General features: G+C 34.7%; 1 protein-coding gene across 1 annotated transcript; it reads right to left on the bottom strand.

Annotated features, from left to right (window-relative positions):
• Window positions 1–250: 250 nt before the first annotated feature.
• LOC127873106 (rap guanine nucleotide exchange factor 5-like) lies at window positions 251–18,217 on the bottom strand. Its single transcript, XM_052416733.1, has 4 exons — window positions 18,109–18,217; window positions 4,507–4,619; window positions 3,375–3,460; window positions 251–424 (listed from the first exon to the last, which is right to left on the bottom strand). Exons 2-4 carry the CDS (start codon window positions 4,542–4,544, stop codon window positions 306–308), a joined length of 243 nt encoding a protein of 80 aa, XP_052272693.1. The 5' UTR covers window positions 4,545–4,619; window positions 18,109–18,217; the 3' UTR covers window positions 251–305.
• Between the last annotated feature and the right edge of the window lie 406 nt (window positions 18,218–18,623).

Below are 18,623 nucleotides of genomic sequence, written 5' to 3'. Positions count from 1 at the left end.
GTATGCTGATTGATATAAGGATAGGCTCATAGGCCTCTAGCTGTAAGCTGATTGCTAGAAGGGCCTAGATGTATGCTGATTGATATAAGGATAGGCTCATATGCCTCTTGCTGTAAGCTGATTGCTAGAAGGGCCTAGATGTATGCTGATTGATAAAGGATAGGCCCATATGCCTCTAACTGTAAGCTGATTGCTAGAAGGGCCTAGATGTATGCAGATTGATATAAGGATAGGCTCATATGCCTCTAGCTGTAAGCTGATTGCTAGAAGGGCCTAGCTGTATGCTAACTTATATGAGGATAGGCTCATATGCCTCTAGGTGTAAGCTGATTGCTAGAAGGATTCTGTGAGAGCAGGACAGGACAGAGGTGGTTACACGGCATGAAGATGACATGTGTGAGCAGGAAGTCTTTAAGGAAACCATCTGCAAGCAGTGAACATGTATTCATGTACCGTAACTTATTAAACATTTCAGTCCGTTCAGGATCAATGGGGTTCAATGCATGTGTGTTAAGTGTCATCCCGGATTAGCCTGTGCAGTCCGCAAAAGCTAATCAGGGACGAAAATTTCTAGTGAAATAGGATTTTTGCAAAGCAGATTCCTCCCTTTAAACAAACAAGAGGGCCTGAAAGGCCCAACGTTGCTCACCTGAGATTCAAAGGTACTGACCTGTTCTGTGCAGCCCAAGATGTCATTATAACAAATGTTCTAACCAACTTTCATGACTAGTGAACACACTGGCAGTCACGTATTTCAACAGACCAGAACTATTTTCATACACATCCAAGATATCATTTAAACAAATAATCTGACAAAGTTTCATGAAGATTCATAAGCCATATATGGAAAAATGCCTCGCCCCCTGGTGGCCACATTTTTCAAGCAACTGGACCCATTTTCGAACTTGTCCAAGATATCATTGGGGCAAATCTTCTGACTAACTTTCATGATGATCAGACAATGAATATGGCTTCTAGAATATTAACAAGGTTTTACTATAGCTATATTGGGAAAAATGTCACGCCCCTTTGGCGGCCATGTTTTTCTACCAACCAGAACCATTTTCAAACTCATCCAAGATATCATTGGGACAAATCGTCTGACCAATTTTCATGATGATCGGACAATAAATGTGGCCTCTAGAGTTTTAATAAGGTTTTACTATAGCCATATATAGCCATATTAGAAACAATGCCCCGTACCCTGGTGGCAATATCTTTAAAGCAACCAAAACCATTTTCAAACTCATCCAAGATATCATTATGCCAAGTCTTCTGACCAAGTTTCATGAAGATCTGACAATAAATGTCGCCTCTAGAGTGTTAACAAGGTTTTACTATAGCCATATAAGGAAAAATGCCCCGCACCCTGAAAGCTATGTTTTTCAACCAACCAGCATGATTTTTGAACTTGTCCAAGATATTATTGGGATGAATCTTCTGACCAAGTTTCATGAACATCGGACAATAAATGTGGCCTCTAGAGTGTTAACAAGATTTAACTCAAGCCATATATAGCCATATAAGGAAAATTGCCAAGCCCATTGGCAGACATGTTTTTCAAGCAAACGTAACCATTTTCGAACTCATCTAAGATATCATTGAGACCAATCTTCTGACCAAATTGCATGAAGATTTGACAATAAATGTGGCCTCTAAAGTGTTATCAAGGTTTTACTAAAGCCATATATAGCCATATAAGGAAAAATGCCCCGCTCCCTGGTGGCCATATTTTAAAAGCAACCAAAACCATTTTCGAACTCATCCAAGATATCCTTGGCACAAATCTTCTGACCAAGTTTCATGAAGATTGGAAAATTAATGTGGCCTCTATAGTGCTAACAAGATTTTACTATAGCCATATAAGGACAAAATGCCCCGCCCCCTTGGCAGCCATGTTTTTCAACCAATGGGCATCATTTTTAAACTCGTGCAAGATATTATTGGGATGAATCTTCTGACCAAGTTTCATGAAAATGGACAATAAATGAGGCCTCTAGAGTGTTAACAAGATTTTACTTTAGCCATATATAGCCATATAAGGAAAAATGCCCCGCCCCTTGGCAGCCATGTTTTTCAAGAAAACATTTTCGAATTCATCCAAGATATCATTGAAACCAATCTTCTGACCGAATTTCGTGAAAAATGGACAATAAATGTGGCCTCTAGAGTGTTAACAAGGCAAATGTTGACACCACACGACAGACAAAAGGCGATCTCAAAAGCTGACCATGAGCACATTGTGCTCAGGTGAGCTAAAAATACCATAGAAGCAAAAATTGTCGTCCCAGGTTGGCCTGTGCATACTGCACAGGCTTACCTGGACGATATATAACTTAACGCACATGCATTCAAAAACATTTCCCTAAACAAGGCTTTTTTTTAAGTTCTGCAAAAAGCCATTATAAATGTTTTCCATAGAATATATATTCAAAATCTGCCATTAACATATAAAGAAACTTGTTTCAAAGTCATAATACACTTATCATATTTGGCAGTTTTTCAGTCATCAGTATGTTAAATACATAATCTAAGTAATCAACATACCCTGTACAGTTGTAGATTCTTTACAAACATAACTTTAAACATATATGCCCATTTCTAACACTTTTCAAAATTGCCTTTTATTTCAAGCAACTCAAATAAAAGCTTATATTAAACTGGATGATAAATATTTTGACATAAAAACAATATTTAAACCTTTTATTTTATGTTTTCAAGACATATAAAAGTGAATATTATAGACTTAAATATGTAATTAACTGTTAAAACAATATGAGTCGCGTTCTGAGAAAACTGGGCATAATGCATGTGCGCAAAGTGTTGTCCCAGATTAGCCTGTGCAGTCCGCACAGGCTAATCAGGGACGACACTTTCCACCTAAATTGGATTTGTGCTTAGAAGAGACTTCATTGAAACGAAAAATGTCATAAAAGAGGAAAGTGTCGTCCCTGATTAGCCTGTGTGGGCTGCACAAGTTAATCTGGGACAACAGTTTACGCACATGCAATATGCCCAGTTTTCTGGGACGACATTTAACGCACATGCATATTCCCAGTTTTATCAGAACACGACTCAAATATTTGTCACACAATTTAGCCTTGTTCTCAGAAAACTGGGCTTAATGAATGTGCATTGTGTGTCGTCCCAGATTAGTTTGATCAGTTCACACCGGCTAATCTGGGATAGCACTTCTGGCTGTAACTAGATTTTCGCTAAGATAAGACTTCATTTTAATGAAAATAACCATAAAGCTTAGAATGTCCTCCCTGATTAGCTTGTCCAGACTGCACAGGCTAACATGTGACAACAACACGCACATGCATTAAGCCCCATTTTTCCAGAACGCAGCACAATTAATACTGGTTCCTTACCTATCTCAGTCTCATTCTTGTTGTCCAGGCGACTATCCAGGAGATGTTCAAGCATCTTTTCTGGTGTACCAGCCATCACTGAGTACCTGTAACATAGCAACCGTAGTCAATAGGGGGATAGTAGTAACCAAAGCAACTGAAGTAAATATCACATCTATACACATTGCCATCCTTTTCTTTATGAAAACACAGCTATGGCAAAGACTAAAATTAAATTAAGCTAATTAAGCAAAAATGTTGAATTCAAATACAACACATTTTTACTGACAATTAAGGTAACAATAGGGCCATTGTTACCTTTCAACGCTAACCTGTGCTCAAGGACACCAATTGCTCACCACATGACCAGTGGATCTAGTTTTTTACTAAACTTGACCAAAATTCAAACTTGGCCTTCATATTGTCATGATAAACATTCTGACCGAGTTTCATCAAGCACGAGTCATAAATGTGGCCTCTAGAGAGGAAACAAGTTTTTTAAGAATTTGACCTGGAGACTTAGTTTGAGACGCATCTTACCTAAATACAAACTTGGCCTAGATATTGTCAAGATAACAATTCGACCAAGTTTCATCACTCTCGAGTAATACATGTTGTCCCTAGAGAGAATACAAGATTTGACCAGGTGACCTTAGTTTTTGTGCACAATACCAAGATTTGAACAGCCTTGGTATTGCCAAACTGAACATTCTAAACAAGTTTTATAAAGATCAAGATCATTTTTTTTAAGAGGTAACAAGTTTTTCCTTGGATCTGACCTGTTTTTGGATGCAAGTGTCCCAGATGCAAAATTCCTCCGAGATGTTGTCTAAACAAACATTCTGGCAAGGTTAAAATCAATATTGAGACATAAATTTGGCCTCTGGAGTGCTAAGAAGGTTAATTTTAAAATGGTGACCTAGTTTTTGGATACAACAAATTACCCAGATTTGATCTCACCCTACAAAGTGCCAAGACAAACACACTGACAACATTTCTTCATTTTTTTGTATCTGTTTGCATCTCTCAGCCACTTATCTTTTACCAATGACAACTAGAAACAATAAGAATATGAAAATGATATGGCACTGTGGCATCGCTATGCTATGAACCCCTAAGGAAATGTCAGTTGGTAATGGAAAGCACATGTTACTTGTAGTGTGACGTGAGGGTGCCGTCTGCAGCCTGCATGTTGGAGGGAATCTTTTCCAGTACCAGGACATCCTGACCGTGTTTCTTGAGCTGCACAGTGTTCACTTCAACATCCTGAACAAGAGGAGAGAATACATAGAGCTTCAGTCTGGGACAACAGGGCTTAATGCATGTAACACAGGCTTATCAGGGCTGACACTTTCTGGCTACACTGCATTCTTTGTTTAGAAGAGACCTCCTTTAAACAAAAATTCCATAAACGATGAAAGTGTCAGTCCTGATTATCCAGTGCTGACTGTTTTTACAGTAAGCAGCTCATTAGAAATAACTAGACCCTGTTACTGAAATGATAAATACCACCCAAAGCTGCATCCCAAAAAACATATCGCATTGTATATAAATAATCAATATTATATTTAAGTTTAAAAAGGGGCGTGGCTTAACAGACATTAATAACGATGACATAAGTTACAAAACAATCATTTAGTATCAAATATCTATAAATAAGTATCAATTTCATACGGATAAGAGTGCCAGGTTAATAATTATGCTTTATACAGAAAACAAATATCCATTTATAACAAAGATTCCAATTCCATTTTGCGGGGACCAGCTTCCTAGATCTTCTCAAATTTTGCTGTCAAAACTGCTGTTGATTTCAACAATTGAATGGTTAAAAATTGTAAATAAAAATCACGCGCTATCTTGGGAATGACTTAATCGAGAAATTAATTATATGGTGACCTGTCAGTTGCATATTGAATACAACATTATTTTAACGCTTAAGTACGAAGACTTACTGGGTTCCTGGAAAAAATAAATAACCGTTTTTGCGTCAAATGAAGTTGGTTGCAACTTATAGTACATTTTTTTTATTCGTCAAAAAAGATTGGGTGCGAACGCACCCAACGCACCCCACCTGGCTACGGGTATGATGAACTACACAATTATGCAAGCGCAACATGAAATCGGCCATAATTGAAATCAGAAAGGCAATAAAGAAGGGATCAATATTGTGTGGTCAACTCTCTTAGCTCTGACCAGAGTCCTTTGTCCCATTAAATGGACCAAGCATCACATGGTCAATAACATTGACAAACACAAGTAGACAGAAACTAATGTCCAAGATTCTGTGAAGCGAATTTATCAATGATGAATTACAACTATAGACAATTAATAACCTTTTATCCAGCAGTCACTATATATATGAAAGACTGTTAACACTTTACAATAGGCCCCCTGCACCCCTGCAATTGTCTAAACATAGCATGTACAAAGATGTTGTAAAAGTACTGCGTAATTCAAAATGCAGTACAGATCTTTTTTAATACAATGGCAACAATTGAATTGAGAGACAATTAGAAGTTGTATAATGAGAGACAATTAGAAGTTGTATAATGAGCTCTATCTCAAAGCCTTACATTCTGCATTTTTTACACAACACATAAGTATCCACTGTTAAAACGTCCAGTGTTAAAATAATTGCATAACGTTAATTTACTTTTAATATAACTGTACCTATTCAAATAAATATTTATGGTAAGATAAAGGAAGATTTCTCAGTTTTTTCATGGCAAGTTACCTGAATGTTTAATAAATAAATAGATACATTAAGTACATCATTTTATTCATTAAGTCACTTAGCCCTGGGAAGACGAAAAATGAGAGGCACTATTATTTTGTCACACATGCATTTTATTATACCTAACAAAGCATGTTAATCAAAGAGTGAGTATTTATTAGAATTAAGATGTTAACTGTCAGTTAACTGTTGAACAAGCCAGAAACATAAAAAATAAAAGGAGAAATATCAATTAAATCTAGAAACCAACAAATATAAGGATCTAGTATCCTAACTGAAATAATGTTTCAGTAACCAAATATTTTAGGTTAGAAAACATGTGAATATGAGAATGTTTGTAGGCATGAGGACTTAATTAACACAACATTAGACTAAAAAACTCATTTGTTTCCATTAAGATGGCCAAACAAATGTGTTAGTAGGTCACCTTCACTTTTTGTGTTGTTCACTTTTTTAAGATTCCCAATTTTATAAGTATATACAATGGCATGTAAAAATCTAATCATAATCGCTTTTAAGCATTTTTCTTGGGTTATTTTAGTTAATTTAAAATTAATGTAATGAATATGATCAAATGCAGCAAAAATTATTTCAAACTCTGCAACCTGGAAAATCAACAATAGCTTAGGATTGCCACCAAACGTTAGTGGAAACACATAACTTTTTAGTTTTTACACCCTACTTCATTTGTAACATTCCAAGTTCAAAACCCTCATTGAACATGATGCAAATAATATATTGTGTTATTAAATTGAGCTGACAATCTAATCTCTGGCTTAATACATACAGGCTTCAGATGGTTCATTTGGCATGATTTATAAAAAACACTTCAGGCAAAAAACAACACACCTGTTTTGGTTCTCTGACCACTCTTTTAACTGACATTAATGGCTGTACCAACATCCCTTGCCATCAATTTGCTGGTAAGTTAACTCAGACATTTCCTATTTCCAAACACCTTTTTGCTCATTTAATGGTCATTTATTTTTGCCATTTGTAATACACTGTAACAAAAATTGATGAAGTGTGTCATGTTCAAAAGTATGTTTTTGCAAAGTTTGTAATAAACATGAATTGAATATAAACCTATGTTTTCATGACCTCTGAGTGACATGTAAAAAGAATTTAAATGAGATAATTTGCTTTACCTCAAATATTTTGTAAATGTAAAGATGTTTATATAGTAATTAAATATATCATAGGTATATGTTATGATACTTTTTTTTTAATTATGTACAAAAGGCGTATTCAAATTTGTTAAATTTCAACTGATTGCAACTGATGCAACAAAAGATAATTTTAAGATACCTTTTACACAGTGCTCCAGCTAGGAATAGATTAGTAATAATGGGAACAATATATTCTAACAATTGTTCATAACATATAAATTAATATGCAGCAGGAAGCACTCCAGAGTTGAAAGTGCCCTTTACAAAAAAATTGCCCCCCCCCCTTGCACTTTTCAAATCCTAGCTGGAGCACTGAACACATTACCCATGGCAATTAAGTGTTTTCATTCTTTAACCGTAGACATATCAGTATTATTATTGTTTTTGCTAATCTGAATATTTTGTCTCCAACTAAATCACATTTTAGGCATACAATTGATATACAGATTTGTTTAAAATATAAAGATTGAATAACTGGTCAGAAGAGATAACAATCTAACGCCCAGCCCATATCATCGACCTAGATATATGTTTGCAGGTAATCCTTGTATTTAATCTACATTTGATACCATTGAAGATGCACATAAATCAGCAGTACAATTATATTCCAATTAATATCATATTTCATTCCATGTACTCACATTTTAAAGGATCAGTGTCAACATGGATGTGTTGAAAGTAATGGCTACATGTAGAATCCAATTTGAACTGCGCATCTTAGAAACAAATATTTTACAAAATGATTATGATTATATTAATATTGTAATATAACATATCATTGCGTTTAAAATGATAATCAATATATTAATATTGCAATATGGCATTGTACTTGTTTAATGATAATCAATATATTAATATTGCAATATAGCATTGCACTTGTTTAATGATAATCAATATTTTAATATTGCAATATAGCATTGCACCTGTTTAAATGATAACCAATATATTAATATTGCAATATAGCATTGCACTTGTTTAATGATTATCAATATATTAATATTGCAATATAGCATTGCACTTGTTTAAATGATAATCAATATATTAATATTGCAATATAGCATTGCACTTGTTTAATGATAATCAATATTTTTATATTGTGATATACCACGGCTGTTAATCACGTGCGCAATCTCTTTTTTGAGATTCAATTTAATAAATGAGCCATTATGCTATTTCAAAGGTGGCGCCATGGACAAGATAATTGAAATTTCATAGATAATTTTTCAGGGTGAGAAGGTTTTATATGGTTTTTTTTCAACATATTTCGCATTATTTAAAAAATCGAACAAATGTAGTGCGATTCAGCGAGGATAAATTCATCCACAAGTGTACAGAAACATACAATCACAGCACATTTTGAAAAGTGAGGACCTTTATAAGTTGTGGCATGGTAAAGTTTTTAAAGCAAATTGATGTATTTTGCCTGAGTGACAAACACATTCCTAGCCAATTAAATTGCTAATTACATGAACCGCGTGTAACAATTGCCCGATTTTCATAATTATGCGAAATATGCTGAAACAAGGAATATCTTTAAAAAGATATACGATGTTGATGATGTAATATTTGTGACCATTAAAAGGAGACGTAATGAAGCAACCATGTATTTTAATGAAAGGAGTGAGTTATAATAAGATAATATATTTTACTGTATTAACAAAAAAGAAATGAAGAACAAGAAGAGGTGAAATTGTATGTTTTATTGTCAATAAGCATTGTAATGACTAGGTTTTCATAATTGAATGAGTAATACATTAGTTTCAATAGGAAAAGAAAACATATTCGCCACTGAAATACTATGAACATAATGTTGGAATGAAATAAACGATGATGTGTTATAATGTGTAAAGATGTTAGTAGAATTTGTAAACATAAAAGACTCAATATTGCAAGCATCATGATAAATGATACAATTTTTTTGCAGAAAGACAGAACTTTATTTTAAAAATGAACAAAACAAAGTACAAAGAAACATATTTACACTTATAAACGCAAATATGGATTAGAATAAATCAAAGACAGATATATTTCCAACACCTATATATTTCCTTAGTATCTGGGGCTACCGTCCCCATACCCCCGCTTCGTCAATAGTGGTAAACAACTGCGTACCGGTAAACTTTAGTGCAATCTAGCCTGTTTTTGTAGTTTTAAGTGTGACCGCTAAGGCATGTAAACAATAGCTTATTTTAATTGTAGAGACATGTGATTAATGCTATACTGCTTCGTAAACTAAGAAGAAACGTTTCAATGTAATGTTTAGAGGATGTTTTGTATCATGACAGTTTTTAATTTATTGTAATTTACATGTAATTTACAATATATTCATATTTCAGTTTGACTGATATGCATCCAATGTTTACGGTGATTTTTGTATTATTAGCCAATGCACAATTCGGATTTATTCATTGGGGAACTTTCATGAATGAAGGTCATCTAAGGTCAAAAGTGATTTAAACAGCTACGCCGAAAAAAACATATAATCAAAGCGCTGAAGGCACTGAAGATGCTCGCTATTGCATAATTTAACACACAATTCATTTTTCAAAATCAATCGCAAAATTTAAATGAACACACGCCATTCAACTTTATAAAGTGTGTGTCATAGCGCACGGGTCGAGTTTTGTGTGCACTTTTTATCATCATTATTATTTCATAGAAATAACTAAGACAAAATAAAAACAGCATGCTTTTTAGAAGTTCTGAAAGCATAGAAAGTATGATGAAAATGGTAATGAGAACTTAATATAAAGAAAATTTGCAGTCACCATCATATTAAAGGAATATTTTTTCTAATATCAAATGACTATCTCACCAAGAATATAAATTCATAATGAAAGTTCCGTGTACAAAACTTTTGATTTTTGACACCATATACAAATTCAAAATATACAATAATCTTCGTATCTTGTATATGGAGGAATAAAAGTATATAAACATTGCTGTTTATGCTTTACTTGTTACCCGAGCAGTTCACACGGTGTCAACAACGCTAACATAAACATAGGTATAGAGCACTAATGCGCTTTTAGGCGAAGCTGTTTCAGTTTTCATCTTAGTGACTTTTACATAACGCCAAAAGACACGCATGAATATTTTCGAATATTTAATAAGCTGATTCGAGATACAACCTCTTTTGCTACATCACTGCGTATGTGCTCAATTCAAAGGATGTAGCACTGTTCAGTGTAAGGAATTTCGGACTACTCTCTGTATGCTCAAACGACACAAATTGTGGCCCTGTTACAATTACACGTTACAATCCATCTCGCAGAATTTCACTTTCGCCTCCAAGATGAGAAAACAATCATTAGCGAAATAGTATAGTGTCACGATAAGAGAAAATCGTTTAATTATTATGCCACAATGTTTGCCGTACTTGGTCAGCACGTCTGTAAATCATTCCTTAATGTGTGGATAGGCTGCCATTATTAACAAGTTTGCTATTTTGAATTAAATTTTGTATCAAAAAGCATTGTTCTTAAATGTGGCATTTTCAATTCGCAATGAGATTTGTAATGACCCTCGTCATGCGAAAATGGGTCTTATTCCATATGCGCCCATCATATAAATAGCCCACTCAGCTATCCCTCCCTCTGGTAAGGAGAAACATAACATATTGAGTGATTTTAAAGCGAACAGCATCGCCTATGGCCTGACTGCGCAAGAGCACATGTTGGGTTTAACAAACGCTTGCCAAAACGCATAAGACCCATTTTCGCATGACGGCGCTATTGACGTGTAATTTAAATGTGTCGAAAGGAAAACTGCGTTTAAATCAAATATAAACATACGATATATTTCGATAGTGAAGAAAGATACTCATAACAAGGCATATGAGGACACATATAAATTGCTCTCCTGTAGTATATTTTTTTCGGCGTTAGCTGTATACGCCAGCTTTTCACCTTACCTGACCTTTGTAACTGTCCAATAAAATTCAAATAAAATTTCCCGCGGCTATAGTTCAGAATGAATACACTTCAGTTATCCCATAGGCTGATATGAGCATACCATCAGAACATTGGAAATACGTCCGCGTCTATGTAACACTGTTTTACTGCGTGTTCAGCATGAAACAATTTTATCTCTAATGAAAAGGCTTAATAGATAGAACAATTTTACACTCAATCTCGACATCAATACAGTTTGTGCGTCCACCTTTTATTTTCAGAGGCAACAGCGTTTTTACTTAAAGGCTATGTTCTCATTTTAGTACTGACTTTCATATTCCTATCAACATGTTAACATGTAAAAGTATAAAAAGCAGTGGAAGCATGGCCTCACTTTAATTCATTGCATTTCAACCCGCATGTTATCAGGGTTTATTTACAGGTCATCGCTGCGTCCGAAGACGCTTATGTGCTGACCTGAGTTCGTGGCCAGTTTGTTATATAATATAGACCCTATCCGTAAACTATGTGAAATGAGATTTTCTTTAGACCACAAAAGATGTTAAATGAAGATATTCAGCGATATAATTATGGTATGTCAATAATTGAGTCTTTATGTGTTTTCAACAATACCATGATAAATATTATTTTTAATTAATTTAACAAGAATTTTTACCATATTGCCTAATGTATTAAGCATGAGCGCGATGATTCTCGATACTGTTAATAATCGAATCAAAAAGCAATGCCCGACAAACCACTAAAACAGGTTTGTTCGAAGAACGCGCGTATAAATATTAAAAATATGTACGGATACTTCGCGTGTGGCAGGTTGACTCATATGTTTAAATTTCACTTCCATTCTTCATTTGGTTTTCTGTTTTGTATCTATAGGTTTATGACCAGCAATATGTAATTATGTAAAATAAGCCGCGAAAACTCTGCGTAACATTCCGTATTGCGTGTGATCCAGCTAAGAACTGCACAGAAAAAGACATTCGCTATCCTTGGTCTCATTTTTTGAACTCTTTGCCTTTCACAAACTCAAACCACAATCAACAGCGTATATCTTTTTTAAAGATATTTCTTGTATTTACTCACACTAATGTGTGGTTTGACAATGCTAACACACATTTCATGCGGTGAATATGCAGCTTACAAGTGAAAAACACAACATATAGTTTAACTTTTGTTTAATTGTATTTAATTATTTAGAAAAGTAAATTGCTAACTTTATTTCGAAGTCAGCGTAGACGCCGACTACATTTTTAAAAGACATTTATTGTTATAAATGTATTTAATATATAAATATATTTAGTTGTTTTCGGTTTTAGCGATTATAAAGCATTTTCGAGGTTGCCTATAGTATGCCTGTAGTAATTGATGAACTCATATCCAACTGTCTATGTATTTAGAACTGTGAATATAAACAAGCTAAACCTTCTACTAACCTTCTACTATTGCGTTGCTAGCACCCGTAAATACAAAAGATCGCCGCTATCTGTTGAGAACCAAAGAACGTTTTCCAGAAATACCCGCTGTAGTAGCATGAGCGAGGTTATGAAACAGGTCATTCGTATTATTATTATAAATTGTTTGTTATATTCGGGTTTAGCGATTATGAAACATTTTTTGTTTTTGTCTATCATATCGCTGAAGTTATTGTTGAACATATGTTCAACGTTTTATAAATTGAGAATATAAATAAGCGTCAACTTTTTCCCAAATCTCTCAATATACGACCTGTGCAACGTCATTGAGTTGTATGTGAGAGCGTAACCTATTGCGTTGTTATCGCCCGTAAACTTTCCTTTGTTTATCGACAGGCGCATCTATTAATAGCCTCATATCATGAATGCCAAAACACCCGCAAAAAAGAACCACGTGACCAAATAGGACGCTAAACGCAAATACCATGCGACTACGACATTTATTATGTAAGAACACTCCGCAATTCCTTTGAAGCCGGGGCCTTGTGATTGCTATTACGTAAAGAATTGACCTCTAACTGAAGTAAGCAAAGGAAACGCAGCACCTAATTGACCCTTTCCTTCTATGTGCGTAGGCAGATTGAATTTTACTAATGTATGGTTTGCCTATTATAACACACATTATAATGCGGTAAATATGCGACTAAAAAGTAAAAAACACTTTAATCTTTTGTTTTGAATTAAGTTATTTAGAAACCAAAATTCCAAACCTTATTTCAAAACAGAAAGACTACATTTTTTAGAGAATATTCTTGTTATATTTAAATGTTTTTTTAACAGTTTCAGCGATAATGAAACATTTTTTATGTTGTCTATCGTATCCCTGTTATAATTGTTGAACTCGTGGTCAACGTATTATTTATTGAGACCTGTGAATATCAACAAGCGTAACTGTATACTAGTGCGTTATTCTCACTCGGACTCCCCTTTGTTTATCGCCGCCTCAGATTTATGAATGAGATGAGCGAAAATACTACGTCACGCAGACGCAGCAGAAAGTGGACTATTTTAATCATTCATAAACAATCTCCTCTGCGACACGTACAATACGATCATTGTTTTTTATTCTTTTCTATAAAACACTATTCGAAACTATTGCATTTAACACGATATTAATATAATTTTTCTATTTGTGAATAAACATAATTGGAGAACTCAAACCTCTTGCATAAATTATACAACTCTTTCTTCGCGCGTAGTAAGCGGGAATTGGGCTAATCATACCTAGGCCGTACCGACCTGAATTTTACACTAAGCACTTTAGACGGTCGCTAAAGCGACCATCTAAAAACCTTAGTATACTCACTCGGTAGAAATTCCGTGAATTTTAATAACATCCGGGCCTGAGCGCCACCTCGTTAGTTGCATTGGCTCATTTATTAATGCATTGCATTTTAATGATGATCAATATATTAATATTGCAATATCATAAATCATTGAAAGGTGACAATCATATCGATTTTTTTGAACATTTGTCTACATTTTGTCATGTATAGAATACAATTAATGAATTTATAACAGGCTTGTTTAAGAAAATATTTTCATACTCTGTATCAATATTATCTGAAACTTGATCATCTTATCTTAATGAAGCAACATGACAAATATTTCAATAACTAACAATCTGAACTGTCAAAGTGTTGATAAAGATCATTTGTATTACATAACTACCAAGAAAATAATTCATATATTGCTGTTGTGTGAAGGTTTTAATGAATAACTAGAAATGGCGCGGCAGAGGCCGACGCCTATCCCCACGCCACATGTTTGACCCAGGGGCTCCCCAGGGTTGGTAATGGTGCCATGCATAGTTGAGATTGACCGTATTGTCGTAAGAGAAGTTCAGTATCAATTAGAAGTGAATTGGTGTAGAAATGAAGAAATTATGGTAAAAGACAATTTTGGGTGGGCATGGCCTATGTGGGCGTGGCCTATGTGGGCGGGGTGCCCAAGGGTTTGTAATGGGGCCATGCATAGCTGAGATTGACTGTATTGTCATTAGAGAGGTTCAGTATCAATTTGAAGTGAATCGGTGTAGAAATGAAGAAATTATAGTAAAAGACAATTTTGGGTGGGCGTGGCCTATGTGGCCGCGGCGCCCCAGGGTTGGTAATGGGGCCATGCATAGTTGAGATTGACCGTATTGTCATAAGAGAGGCTCAGTATCAATTTGAAGTAAATCGGTGCAGAAATGAAGAAGTTAATGTAAAATAACATAAAAAATGAGTGAAAATCTCTGACCCAGTTCCCGCCCCAACCCCCATAACTTTTGACCCAGGGGACAGATCAAAATTCCAAATAGTGCAGGGTTGCACATATGCTCATAGCTACCATGTGTGTTAGTTTCAGGGTTCTAGTGCTTATAGCGTAGGAGGAGACAGTGGCCAGGACGGACAGACAGACGGACGGCAGAGATATTAAACCACAATATCCCCACGCTTTTCAAAAAGCGTGGGGATAATTAAAATAGTTGCAATATATTGTACAGTACTTTTCAAAGAATATTAGGCAAAACTATACATTTATTCATACCATTTATTGATAAAATGAAGTTTTCTACCATGTGCTTAAATAAACACAATTTGAAGATAAAATATAACCATGAAAATTAAGTGTTAATATATGAAAGCGCCAGATAAAATAGAATTTGCGCTCACAGAGCAACAAATAAATGAAAATCAAAATGATTGGTACCTGCAAAATAATGTTTTTGTTTTTTAAATTCCACTTTAAATATAGCACATAGGTCATAAGTGTTGGTTAAAATTAATTGCTTGAACGTCCCAAGATATTAAAATTGTTTTCACCAGTAAAAGGTAAGCAAATCATTAGCTTTATGTGGCTATTGAACTTTTGAAAGGATCAAAGTCTCATGAAATAACTTTCACACAACATGTCTATATACATTGAAAGTCAGGCATGGCTCTATACATTGAAAGCCAGGCAATATAATTATAATCTTTATTAAGAAACCTTGAAGTATTGGGAATTTAATGGCCTATTTATTTAATTAAGCGATGAAGACTGGACCTTATCAGGCCTAATTCCTCTGAAGAATTTGTTCTGCATTACCTCTATCTAAGCCACTGGCATATCCCTGTGAACACTGGACACAGGGTTCGGGAATAATTGAGCATCCCTCTGTGAAAACTAGGCTTAACCCTTTTCATGCTGGGAAATTTGTTGTTAGCTAAAATGTCGTCTGCTGAATTTCTAAATTTAGCAGTTTCTTAGATTTTTTTCAAAGAATACTATCAGAATAGCAAACAATTTGGATCCTGATAAGACCCCACACTCTGTGGCGTCTCATCGTGATCCAAACTGTTTTCAAAGGCCTCCAAAATTCGGTTCCAGCACTGTCAAAGAGTTAATGCAAGTGGGTAAAGGCAAGTCAGGAAAAACACAAAATTACGCCTAAAATGACTTTTTGCTAAGAATTGAACACTAATCTACTTAATCAATACACTGGTTCAAGATTATAGGGTCCAATTTTAAATCTGCTTCACAACACAAGAAGAGATTACATTAATTTACATTGATAAATTACAAAATACTTTAAGCTTGAAATCTTTTTTTAATGCTCAATAAAATTATGGGTATAACAGTTTTTCAGGAGGTACATATGAAAAGAAACAAAATAAATATGCCTACAAAATTATGCCCAAAAAATGACACTTACTATTTAACAATTCACTAAATTAGTCAATCCACTCTACCAAAAAGTATTAACATAGAAATGGCCCCAGAAAATTAATACTTAAAATAAAATTATATTACAGTTTTTGGAGGACAGAGCCACAGATTTAAATTTAATCCTGTATTGTATGTGTTTCATCATATTACCTGACACATTCCTTAAAGAAATGACACTAGGGTGCCTTAAATTCATCCTGTAAGCTCTCTGAAGATTGTGATGGATTTAGTTTCAGATTTATTGATACAGATATTGTATTTCCCGTAAGTTAAGAATATTAAGTATATACTAGTAAAGAAGCATTTTTTGTGCATATCATTTCAAAAGGTTGACTTTATATTATATCTAAAGTTTGAGCAAGAAATAAATCATAAAGTTATTGTGTAACTTAACCTGAAGATGATTAACTCAGGACAGCCTCCAGAAATTCAGCTAAAGGAAAATACCAATAATTAGAAGTTCCACGATAACTCAACTTTTTGAAATGGAATTAATAAGAGTCTGCACACAAATGTTGCAAGGTCATAAATCTTTGCAAAGGAATACATGCCAGTAACTTGACCTTGACCCTACCAGACCTAGATATGCTATCCCAGGAAAGACCCCAATAATCCTATATAAATTCCCCCATAAGAAGCAAAGTGAAAATGGCTTTTGAAACCAGTATATAACCAATACAGCCTGCAAATAGCGGGTACCGGTAGTCTGTTAAGGTTTTATGCTGTTTGCGCACTCGGCTCATCAGAAACTATGGGTAAATGAAAATGAAGCCATTGAAACTTGAATTTAGTAAGAAAGGTATTTAATTAAATTTAACTTCCTATGGGACTACAAATGCGTTAAAATACGTATTTAATTGGTAAAGGGATATATAGTATCTATATAGGGTCAGCGTAACCCATGGATTTTCAGTTGAACCTAAGACAATTTGATCAGCATAACTTTTGGTTCCTATCTTAATGCAAGGTCCAAATGCGTTTCATGTGTCGCCATGGCCTCTAATCGTGTGCCAGGGTTGAAGGTCTCCGGTTATACGATCGGTCTGCGAGAATACGCTTTTTAGACTTACCATCGGTATGTACAGATTTGTGTTGTAGGTCCCAAAAGCCCCTACTCATGTGAGCAAGCATTATTGTCTGAGGGGCAATTCTCGTCTGAGCAAGAAATATCGTCAGAGGAAGCATTATCGTATGAGCAAGCATTATTTTCTGAGCACACATTATCGTCTGAGAGAGAATTTTTGTATAAGCCAGCATAATCGTCTGAGCAAGCATTATCGCCTGATTAAGCAATTATCGTTAGAGGAAGCATTATCGTCTGAGCAAGCCTTATCATATAAGGGAGCATAATCGTCTATGAGCATTTTCGTCTGAGCAACCATTATCGTCTGAGCCAGCATTATTGTCTGAGTAAAAATTATCGTCTGAAAGAGCATTTTCGTCTGAGCCAGCAGTATCGTCTGAAATATAATTTTCGTCTGAGCCAGCATTATTGTCTGAGTAAGAATTATCGTTTGAGAGAGCATTTTCGTCTGAACTAGTATTTTTATCTGAGTAAGAATTATCGTCTGAGCAAGAATAATCGTCTGAGCATACATTTTCTCCTGACACTTTTACTGTTTAGACAAATGATATTTTTCATAAAAATACGATGGATTTTATCAAGTTTCGTGCGTTCTGTAAAATCTATGTCTCAATATTCAGCGGACACAGGCATTAAGATGGCCTTTCATCTCTCACAGTGTGTGAATGATTATCATTCTAAAATTTACGTACTTAAATCATCCTATCAAGTTTCGGACAACTAAAATGTCAATTTGCATTCACAAACCAGAGTTATACTGTTATAATTATTTTGTATTGGTTGTATAGTTTTAAGACGACCCTCGCACAAGGAATGGTATAGTACCAAAAAGGCCGTTTACCAAAAAGGCCTTCCCAAAAAGGCCGCACCAAAAAGGCCGCATAAGTGAACCAAAAAGGCCTCATGGTATACTGGTCATGTACGTAATTCCGGCCACTTTTGGGACTATTTAAGAAAACTCTTTAGTGTTAGGCAACTGCTTGAAACTAAACTTCACATATATAATCCTGGGTTCAAAACTCACCTAGCATGAAAATTTAAATAGAATTAGATCGGTGAATGTTACTTAATGAACAGAAAATGATGACATGTAAACTATCCATTTTCGTAGGTTAAATGTACCTAAAAAATCGGCCAATTTTCAGTTTGATCTGCAGATAAAATTACAAAGCAATATCTTTAGACAAATGTCCTCAATTTCTGAGTA

Source organism: Dreissena polymorpha, chromosome 1 (assembly GCF_020536995.1).
Source record: "Dreissena polymorpha isolate Duluth1 chromosome 1, UMN_Dpol_1.0, whole genome shotgun sequence".
In the NCBI taxonomy this organism is placed as follows: Eukaryota; Metazoa; Mollusca; class Bivalvia; order Myida; family Dreissenidae; genus Dreissena; species Dreissena polymorpha.
Note: the sequence above shows the minus strand (reverse complement) of the source record. Positions and strands in the feature narration are given on the sequence as shown.